This window comes from Equus asinus, chromosome 3, assembly GCF_041296235.1.
Source record: "Equus asinus isolate D_3611 breed Donkey chromosome 3, EquAss-T2T_v2, whole genome shotgun sequence".
Classification (NCBI taxonomy): domain Eukaryota; kingdom Metazoa; phylum Chordata; class Mammalia; order Perissodactyla; family Equidae; genus Equus; species Equus asinus.
In genome coordinates this window covers 160889248-160900130 of record NC_091792.1, presented here as the reverse complement: position 1 = coordinate 160900130, position 10883 = coordinate 160889248, and the positions used below count along the sequence as shown (strand labels likewise).

Genomic DNA, 10883 nt, shown 5'->3' with positions numbered 1-10883 from the left:
CTAGAGACCCCGTGTTTGTGTCCAGCGGGCTGGGGACACGCGGCGGCAGTGATGAGGACGGCGAGGGAGGCCAGCGAGGGCCTAGGCCTGGAGGGTGGCCGGCAAGGCCACAGCCTGGCGAGGAACCTGGCGCGGGAACGAGGAAGCAGTGCCCAGGCCAGGAGGGTGGAATGCAGGCGGAGGCGCCCTCTAGCGCCGGCCAGTTGCGTCCCCGCCGCAGCCCCCGTCCCTCTCCTGCCGGACCCAGCTGGACTCCGGGTGTGCGCTCGGGACTCCGAGGGGACTGGCAGCCGGGGGAGGGGCGGGCCCGGGCCAGCAGGTCGGGGCGCGACAGGCGGGAACCGGCAGCTCGGTACTCCGTGTCGCCCGCAGCTCGGTACTCCGTGTCGCCCGCAGCCTCCCCGCCCTCACCTGCCTGTCCCCACCTCCTCCCGCAGCCCTGCCAGCCCTCTCTCGTCTTCTCTGAGCCCCAGAGCCGGTGGGGTCCGGCCAGGCCCGGGGCGGGCCACAGAGGATTCTTAGGGAGAAGGGCGCCGTGGAACCCCTGCCCGCCGTCGGAGTGTCCCGAGCCCCGCCTTCTCGGACATCCAGGCCCATCTGGCCATCTGCCTTCCCCTCGGGGCCTGGGTGGCTCACCTGTTTTGTGTGACTCCACATCCTTCCAGGCCTCCTGGCTGGCGGGGCCTCGGAATCTTGTTCCCAACCTGCCAACGGCCGCCTCCTACCCAGCTGGGCTGGACCCCAACCCTGCACCCGCGTCCTCTTCCCCAAGCAGTGGTGCGAATACACTAATACCAGGTCTGGGTCCCAGGGTCTTCAGGGGGCACGTCAACACATGTAAAGATGTGTGCATCCAGCCAGAGTGGAACGTCCCCAATCTCCCCCACCACAGTTGGCAGGTGTTTTATTTACTTTTGTGAGTAAGATTCGCCTTGAGCTAACAGTCTTCTACTTTCTATGTGGGATGCCTCCACAACATGGCTGATGAGTGGAGTAGTTCAGCACCCAGGATCCGAACCGGCCAACCCTGAGACACTGAAAGGGAGTGCACTGAACTTTAACCACTCGGCCACGGGGCGGCTCCTGGCAGATGTTTTAAATCAGGGTCCCATCAGGCTGTTTCTCTTTAGTGTCTAGTCTAGAACAGCCCCTGCCCATCCTCCCGCTGACTGTGGTTTTTGAGGGAGTCAGCCGTGTCCTGTGGGAGGCTCTGCCTTCCTTTCTGGACATGCTGGTGGCTCCTGTGGGGTCATCACTTTCCTGGCTGGGCGTCTGGGGCAGGAATGCTGCCGGAACTGGGGAGGAGGCTGGGAATGCCAGGGGCACATGGCCAGAGGCCCTCATAGCCAGCTCCCCATCCGGGGGTCACCCCACAACCCCCAGGCAGCCATTCCCCAGGGCCTGCAGTGCAGGGTGGGTGGATTCTAGTGTTTCTTCTGGTCCATCAGCTGGAGTTCTCCCTAAAGAGCTTCCTGGGATGGACTTTCTTTCCTCCTGAGAAGACAGGGTAGTATCAAATTTTCCTTTTAATTACCTATTTTCACAGTAAGAAACTGGTGTAATCATTCCCATCAACAGGGGCAGACAAGACTTTGAGTATCACCATGGATGTGTGGATTTTTGTTTACAATCAATTCTCTCCGCACAGTTTTTGATATTCATTTTGTCCTCCCTTTGGCCGGGGGTGTCCCTTCAGGCTGCTGTGTCCCCTGGACGGTAGCTCCACCTCCACATGCAATCCCTTCCTTCACCCTCAGTCAGAGCCCTGGTGCCTTTACATGGCCTTCGGAACTGTGGAAGCAAGAAACATGCTGTAGCCCAAGCCTCGTGTCCTGGGGCATCCTCTGCAGTCCAGCTCAGGCCTCTTGCTGCCTGCAGGTCCACATGGACCCTGTTCCTGGCCACATACTCCCACAGCCTCGCTGGAGGAGGGATCCACAGAGTGAACATATGTGGTCCACAGCCTGAGGGGTCTGGGTGCCTGCCAAGGGCATCAAGATGAACCCAGACAAGAGCTGCTGGTCTGGGGGCCAGGCAGGGGGCGGGCAAAGGCTGAGGCCCAGCAGCCTCCTGCCCACACCTGCACCCACAAAAACAGCATCTCTTCCATATGGTTCAGGAGTCATGTCTGAGCACTCAGGACCTGTGAGGCAGATGGGGACAGTGGCCAAGGCCAATCTCAGGGAGAGATGGAATGCAGGTAAGGGTGGCACCAGGGCAGGGTGTCTGGACTCAGCAGGAGTGGAAGAAGTCCCCACTGAGCCTGGTGCTGGCACAGGGGTGAGGCCACCTGAGACAGGCTGGACATCCTAGGTTCAGAGTGGGGTAGTCTGTCCACTGAGGGGCTGGGAGGATGAGGAACAGGACATTGTGCCTGTCCTACTGCTGGGATCCTCTGCCTGGTGGCCCTCCAGGGCTTCTCTGCCCACCCTCCGAGCTGGGCCTTACCTCTCCACCCCAGGGTAGGGCATCTCCTGCTGGAAGCCAGCGATGTGGGCGGGGGAGGACAGGGGCAGCCTTGCTGCTGTGGTGGGCCAAGTGGGGGCTGTGGGCTGCCCACAAGCCCTCAGACTCTTTGAACCTTGCCCAGGTGTTGGGGAGCAGGCTGCGGCGTGGGGAGAGCCCCTGCCTCCTCTGGGACCCCCTCAGACAGCGGACGGCACAGCCCTTGGGCAGCGTTGTCCCCACTCCCCGGGGCCCTCAGAGTCTTTCAGAACAGAACTGCACCCTTCTTTCTGAGTCTCCGTAAGGGTTACTGGCTCCTCCCTGGGACCCCTCGAGGCCGGAGGTGTCCCCTGAGGATTGTGGTGGGAGGACAGCATGGTCAGGCAGTGGCTGCCTCACCAACCTGGACAAACCAACCATGTGTGGCAGACAAGTCATCAAGACAGAGCTTTATTAACCCTTCCCTTACAGCAAACTGCGTGTCTAGTCACCAGCACAGGCACCAGTCTGGGTGCACAGTCTGACGGCAGAGCAGGGCCCAATGTCACAGAACAGGGGGAACACCCGAGGCCACATTTGAGCTCCAGAAGGTGAGGCTCCTTCTGGAATTGGGCATCGCGGCAGCATGCCAACCCACAGCCCACTTGCCACCCGCTTCTACTGGGAGGCCAGAACCAGACACTGAGCCACACAGCTGTCACAAAGCAGACACTCAGACAACTGACATTTTCCATCTTGACTTCTGATGTTTCACATGGTTCAGAAATCTTACTTTGAGTTGTTACAAGGACAATAACTTGATATTTTAATAAAAATGCTTTCTAAAAAAGGTGTTTACACATGGCCGGCCCAGGACAGAGGGTCAGGCGGCAGCGTGCTGGGAGCCGGGCCCCCTGGAGGATACATAGAGACAGAGCTGGTGGCATGGGGTCTAGGAGGTGCCTGGCCAGCCCCAGAGCTCCACTGTGAGAAACACTGCCTGGAGGTTATGCCTCAACAATTACAAGGTGCCCTTCCTTTTTAAAAAGTCTGGATTTTGATATTCCAAAATGACTGTGGAAGCCACATGCCCGTTTCCTGAATCCCTACTAAAAACATGGATGTTTGGGTAGAGTGAGGGAGGAAACACTTGCTAGGAATCTGTTTCATTTTGAAGCAGGCGTAGACACCGCAGGCTTCTGGAAACAGAGGAGTGCCCCCAAGAACGCACAGGGAGGGAGCGCGCCGGCCAAGCCCTGATGCAGCACAGCCTCGTACAACCTCATCACACAAAACCCTCACATCTCTAGACCCACCGTCTGTTACAGCCGCACCCGGACCTTCATTTCAGCAGCAATAAATAAAGTCCAGGACAATAAAAACAAACCCAAAATGAAGGGGGAAGGCCTGTAGTAGAACATAGCCCACATTACACAAACTGAAGAGAGCGGGCAGTTCCCCAGCAGGGGGGCAGTGGGACTGCCTGCCCGCAGGAGCGGCTGCTCTGCCGTGACAGCAGCAGTGGGGACACCCAGGGCGCCTGGCAGAGGCAGCAAGGGTGAGAGCAGGAGCCGGCACAGCTGCCTGGGCCCCAAAGTCCGGCTCACAAGAAAGAAGATCACACGCGGGGCACACTGGCAACCGCAAAGCTCACAAGCAAGCACGCCTTCCCAGTCGAACAGGCCCCCAAAGCAAGTGCGAGACAATTCATAAATACCAATTAAGCATCTAGAACAGACTTCTCAAGTAAGTGAAATAAAAAACCTTTAGAACCCAACTGTTACTTTACAAAGGTTTACGTTTCAGAATATATAATCTTATTCCTATTTTGTCAAGTTTCTTCTTTAACGGCTGAGTAAAGGGTTTCAAGTAATTTAGAAGCTACTGCTTCTGAGTCCCACTCCTCCTCTCCAGGCTAACCTGGCCACTCTATTCCTATGTCTTCCAAAGCCTATGTTTGGATTCCCCTGAAAGAACACTCTTGCCAGCAACCAGACCCAGCCTTTGAAGGACGAGTCGGACAGGGCTGAGGCCACATGAGCCAGCCCCACCCACCCCACCTGCCCCATAGAGTGCCACCCCATCTGAGCTGCCAGGCGTTGAGATGCTGGACACTGAGCCCAGGGAAGTGCGCCACTGCACCCAGAGGTGCACCAGGCAAGCCCTAGGCTTCTAACCCAGGCCATGTGCTGCACAGGCCACTCCAGGCGTTGCCTTTCTGCAAGCCCCCAGGAGCTCAGCCAGCAGCATGCTTGTTCCAAAGGAGCCTGGGGCCGAGGGAATCAGTGTCGTGAGGACGTGGTGGCCCTGATGCTGCAGAGCCGCGACAGGGGCATGCACACTCAGAGTACCTGGAGCCTGCTGGGCTGCCCCAGGGCCGGGCCCATCACTGGACACAGTGAAATCAGTCCCAATCACCCACAGGGCAACGAGATGCTAACAACCCAAATTAGGAAACTTTCTAAAAGCCACAACAGCACACAATAAGTTACTCAATATCTCAATATGAAATGCTTAACTTCCAAGGGCTTCATTAGTTTCTCAGCTTAATTTACATTAGCTGCTACTCACGAGTTAGGCAGACTGTCGTGTGTGAAAATTCTGTAGGAGTTAATTGGTTAAAGGATTAGGAGAAAATCAAAGGTAAATCAAGAGCGATCTCTGAGACACACACAACAGGAACTTGCACGAGACACTCCTGTCAGAGAACCACGATTTTCCAGAGGCCACGGAGAGACAGACATACGTTCTCAATCACGACAGAGATGATCGGCAATGTGCACGAATTGATCCTATTTACACCGACATTCAGGAACCCAAGTCCACAGACTAACAGAGGTGTCTTCTCCAGAGCTGAGGAGGGCTGTCTGTTTCCATCTAACTCGCATCTGCAGGCCTTGGGCTCCATGGGCGACTGGCACACGCAGGGAGGCACCTTCCTGCCCCAGTCTGGCCCAAGCTGCCTCTGGAGCCAAGGGGCCTGTGGGTGGTCATGATCTCTGGGCCGCCGGCAGGCTGCCTGCTTGGCCACCACAACTGGGGCCACTGCAGCAGGGTGCCAGTGAGTCCAGACACGATTCCCTGGAGGGGCTCAGGGATTCCAGATGAAATGAAATCTTCGTGGAATGATGAAAATTAAAAATTACTTGATTATGGAAGTTTCTGATTTATTCCAGACAAAATAAATTTGTCACTAAGAATCACCTCAAAGCAATGACTCTCACGGTAGGACCGCAGCGGCCAGGGCAGTGGGATGGAGGCAGACACAGGGAGGGCCAGCAAGGTGCCCGAGAGCAGGGCTGCCCTAATTCTTCCCCTCCGCAGCCTCCCTCTCAGCCTTCTCCTTGGCCTTCTCCTTCTCCTCCAACTTCTCTTCCTTCTCCAGCAAGGCCACAATCTCGGCCACCTGGCTGGTGGAGATGTGAATGTCTTCTTTGTCTACCAGCTCGATCACCTATGCGGGAAAAGAGACAAGGGATTCAGGGGAGACAGGACATGGCTCCTCCTCCGAGCCATCTCCTCAGCCACTAGGCTGGGATGGCCACCAGGCTGGGTCCTCCAGCTGCCCTGTTCTCAGAGTACCAGATTCCCCACCCAAGAGCCCCACCCTGGGGCTCCAAGGCCCAAGGTTAGGTTGCAAGCCACCGGAGAGAGGGGCTTGGAGAGTAGGAGGCATGTGGTCAGCCAAACCCAGGCAAGGATGCCAGGTGTGCTTCCCACGGGGCCCAGGGCTGCAGGAAGGAGGAGTGCGACGGAGGTGGGCCAGGTCCTTGCTCAGGGCTGGGGGGGGGCCTGCTCTGGACAGAGGCACCCCCAGGGCAGCGGGCAGGGGTGTGTGGGGTGCAAACATCCGAGCTGCCATCCACACCAAGGAGGGGCCCCAGAGAAGGAACAGGAGAGGTGGGCATGGCCCTCCTAGCCTGTGCTGCTGGCAAGGTGACACTGCTCAGCATGTACATCTTGTAATACCCTGCTTTTCAACCAAACTGAAATAAGTTACCCAATATTCTTGGTAAATGTTGAAAAATCACCAATGGGTTGGATACCTAGGGAGCCATTAGAACCACCTCTGAAGGCACACGGCTCAGAAACACCAGAGTTCACAGACCTCCTCACGAAGGCAGAATCTCGCTCCAAGTCTCCTGGGCTGCCCAAGCTCTTGGCCCCAGGGACCCAAATGGCACCTTGGGGTCACCTCTCAGGCCTTACAGGGCCCAACGCCCACCAGCTTGCCACTGGGGTCCCAAAGCTCAGCTCTGAGGATCACCCGGCACATCTCCCCCCCTGGGGGTCTGTGCACCCCAGCTGTCCCATGATCACTGTACTTCCCAGACCTGCCAGGGCCCTGCTAGAGCCCAGGAGAAGGCAAGTGTCCGGTCAAAAAGCAGCTGGCACGCTCCAGAGGGACACCCTTACCGCACTTTTCTTAACTTCGTGTGAAAAATAAGCTAAATGTTTAGAGTGAGGGCTGAAATCAGGCCATGGAGGGGCCTTGCAAGTGGAGACACATGTGGAAAATGCTCTGGGTAAGACCCCCACCAACCCCAGAGCAAGATGGGGGCAGGCCAGGCAGTCCTGACTCGGCTGCGACCCACCTTGACAAGGTCGTCGATGTCGACCTTGCCGTCCTTATTTTCATCTAGGGCTGAGGCCAAGCTGATGAGCTTGTTTTCAGGAATGTGCTTGATCTGCTTCATGGCGCTGATGAGCTCAGTGACGCTGATGACAGTCTCCCTGCGGGGGAGGAGGCGGGGGGAGAAGGGGGGAAAACTGCTTGTGGCACAGCTGGCTGCAGCTGCAGCCTCACTGGGGCTCCCACAGTTAGCCCCAACCCAGGCAACCCCTCCCTCCAAGCTCCCTCGCCCCTTCCCTTGGGAATGCTCAGCCAACTCAAGACACAAAGACAGGAAGCCGCACACGGCGCAGGGTCTTGTGCGTGTGCAGTCCCCGACAAGCCCTGCCTCTAAACTGGAGAGCAGGACAAAAAGCCTCATGGTTACTGGGTGCTGTTCCTCAGGCCTGCCTGTGCTGTGGTCAGGGCCAGGGGACTGAGTCTGGCTGCGCTGACTTCTGACAAGTGAGCGCAGGTAGGCACAGCAGGTCAACACAGGAGGGGACATCTGGGGGTGAAGGACCTCCAATCGGAGAACAGCAGGGGCTCTGAAGCCAGTCTGCGTGCCCCCTGGAGATGTGGGCACAGCGCCTTGCCCATGGGACCGTGGAATGTCAGCTACTACGGCCTGGTTGTGTCACTCGCCAGACAGCTACTCATGCAATACTCAGACATCTGGGACACACCAGTGCAGAGGCAGCCCTTGACCCCATACGGGGGTCATTATTGAGTGCCTGTGTGTAGGGGGGTTCAAGAGGAGGGAGGAGGCAGGAGAGAGCCTGATGATTCGAGGAAACAGGAGCCAAGTGTGGCTGAGGCTGCGGGGAGGGGAGAGTGCCATGGAAAGAGAGAGCAGGGAGAGGCCATGGGTTCACAGGGAAGCCATGATCCTGCATATATTCTGGAAGGACCAGCTTGACGACAGCCTGGAGAGGTGTGGGCCAGGGTGGACATGGAGAACCCAGCTAAGCCACAACTGTGGTCTTCCAGAGAGATGACAGCAGCCGAAGTGTGTTTGAGCATGTGTGAGTGCATGCACGTGTGTGTGAACACACACGTGTGCAGGGAAGAGATGGCTCTGAGAGCTACTTCAGTAAAACCATCACCAAGAAGTGGAGACCGATAAGGTGTGGCTGAGTTTCTGGCTGGAACCGTTGGGTGAAAGGTAAGGGGCAGTGGGGCACCAAAGCTGAGAAACGTGCTTCGGAATCAGAAAGACCCTGAGGGTCCATGTCCCACACTCACCCCACAGGCGAGCCCTCAGAAGCCGGGCCCAGCTTGCCGGCCTTCTGACCCGTCTCCAGCTGCGAGAGCAGGCTGTCAATCTGCCCGATCATCTGCTGCACTCTCTTCGTCAGCCTCTTGCTGGCTTTAGACTCTTCTACATACATTTCTTCTCCAGTCTTTGATAGTTCCTTCTTGATCTCTTGCAAGTCCTAACAAAATGATTTAGTTGTAAAAAGATAGTCTTTTTTTCTGAGGAAGGTTAGCCCTAACATCTGCCAATCCTCCTCTTTTTGCTGAGGATGAGTGGCCTTGAGCTAACATCCATGCCCACCTTCCTCTACTTTATACGTGGGACGCTTACCACAGCATGGCTTTTGCCAAGCGGTGCCATGTCCACACTCAGGATCTGAAACTGTGAACCCTGGGCCGCTGAGAAGCGGAAGGTGCACACTTAAGCGCTGCGTCACCGGGCCGGCCCCAAGTAAAAAGATAGTCTTAAAAAGCAAAGGGAACCTTATAATTAAGTTTACCTTGTACAGTAATTAAATTAACCAAACTAGCATCACGAGGGTAAGACGTTCCAGGTTGTGCATGAGGCAGAAACCCACTGATTCCAACCACAGAGTTGCAAACTCTTATTTGTATCTATTAGACAAATTTGTTCTCATTTTTGCAAACTCAAACATTGTTTTTGTAGCAAAGGAAATGGAATCTGTTCTGAACCTCAACTTTCATCATATTTGTTAAAAGCATAAATAAAGCAATGAACGAACCAGGAATAGTATATGCCGTCTTCAGTTCCAAGTCAGTTTTTCCGCATGAGCAAACACTATGGGAAGCATGAGAGGTGGGGTGGGGAGCACCAAGGCTGAGGGTTTCTACTAAGTACCTGATTTCTGACAGAGAACGCAGCAGCAAGAAGGCTGCCACGAGAAAGTTCAGAAAATGGCAATTTTTACCAATCTCAAAATTAGTCATCTTTTCCTAATAGAGCTGTGAAAACATAGTTGTTTTGAAATCAGATTAGGAAGTGATAGTTATAAATTGAAGAGATGCTTTCCTTAAAAAAAAAGTACTACTATGTATAAAGAAGCCTCTTTCAGGGAATCACGAATGAAAATAAGATTTCATTTATCAAGTGACCAGACTATTAATCTGATACCTTTATGTGTTTAGAAATGAAAAGAGATGTATGCTTGTCATCTGAAAGGGTGAATGGCCAGATTCCAAGAGAAAACTGACCTGCTGGAATGGCTGTGGACAAGTTGTTGAATAAAATTTACTTAGAATCCAGTTTTCTCTCCAAATACCCTGTGGCCAGCTTATCAAATATTTGATGGAGGGGCTGGCCCGGTGGCACAGCAGTTAAGTGTGCACGTTTCGCTTTGGCAGCCCGGGGTTCACCGGTTCAGATCCCAGGTGTGGACATGGCACCGCTTGGCAAGCCATGCTGTGGTAGGCGTCCCACATATAAAGTAGAGGAAGATGGGCACAGATGTGAGCTGAGGGCCAGTCTTCCTCAGCAAAAAGAGGAGGATTGGCAGATGTTAGCTCACGGCTAATCTTACTAAAAATATATATATATATATATTTGACGGAGGTATTATTTTTCAGTCTTAATCTTTTTCAGTCTTAATCTTAGGAGCAAACCCCGCAACCTTGGTCACCTGAGCACAGCTGAGAGAAAAGGCTGTGGCACCTGCCCCCTCACTGCCCGCACCTGGCTGTAGTCCTGGACGTCCTCCTTCAGCAGCTCCAGCTCCTCCTTCTCCTTTGTCAGGGACTTCTTCTGCTCCTTCAGTTTTGAACAGGCATCGCTGAGTACGTTTATTTCCTCCTTAGTTATTTCCTCTGCCTGTAAAGAAAACAAGCAAACCCCAAAATACCCTGGGTGAAGGCTTTTTTCCCCAAAGACTTTACCACTTTTCTGTTCATGTCGTATGCTGATATTGCACTTGGTGCGAGGCCAACAGAGCCCGCACACAGTCACTCTTCACTCTCCGCAGTGCCCTCCTACACCAGAGTGCACGTCTGTAAAGTGCGTATCTGACATACGTGTACACCCAGGAAACCATCATCGCCCAAGAGATCGGCCACCCCAAAAATCTCCTGGTGCTTGTGACCCCTCCCTCCATCCCTGTCCCCTTGCAAACACTGACCTGCCTTCCCTCACGACAGACTAGTCTGCTCTGCCAGAGCCTTACACAAATGCTACCAGGCAGCACAAGCTGTTTCACACCTGACTTCTCTCACTCCCCTCTTCTGAGAGCCACCCATGTTGCAGTGTGCTCCTTTTAACTGCTGAGTGGTATTCCACCGTGTGGACACACCAAACTTGCTCAGCCATTGTCTTGGCTATTCTAGGTCCTTTGAATTTTCATATAAATTTTAGAATAACTTTGTTAATTTCAACAAAAAAGCTTGCTGGGATTTTGATGGTCTTGAATCTATGGATCAGTTGGAGAGAATGAACATCTTACCAACACTGAATCCTCACATCCACGAGTGCAGTAAATCTCCCCATTTATTAGTTCTTTAACTCACCTCAGCAACGTTTTATAGCATTCAGGGTATAGGTCTTGTATATCTCCTCCTTCCAAATTTATCTCTAAGTAGTTCA

The 10883-nt window shown here is 54.4% G+C and overlaps 1 protein-coding gene across 4 annotated transcripts in view; it reads right to left on the bottom strand.

Moving 5' to 3' along the window:
- Positions 1–2879: 2879 nt before the first annotated feature.
- The window catches only part of LETM1 (leucine zipper and EF-hand containing transmembrane protein 1), a 38665-nt gene continuing 30661 nt past the window's right edge, over positions 2880–10883 (bottom strand). For all 4 annotated transcript variants that reach the window (XM_070506375.1, XM_044767983.2, XM_044767984.2 and 1 more), the window contains 4 exons: positions 9984–10118; positions 8282–8472; positions 7020–7158; positions 2880–5878 (listed from right to left, as the gene is read on the bottom strand). In XM_070506375.1, coding sequence (XP_070362476.1) covers positions 5729–5878; positions 7020–7158; positions 8282–8472; positions 9984–10118 — 615 coding nt within the window. In that variant the 3' untranslated portion in view covers positions 2880–5728. The remainder of the gene's footprint in view (positions 5879–7019; positions 7159–8281; positions 8473–9983; positions 10119–10883) is intronic.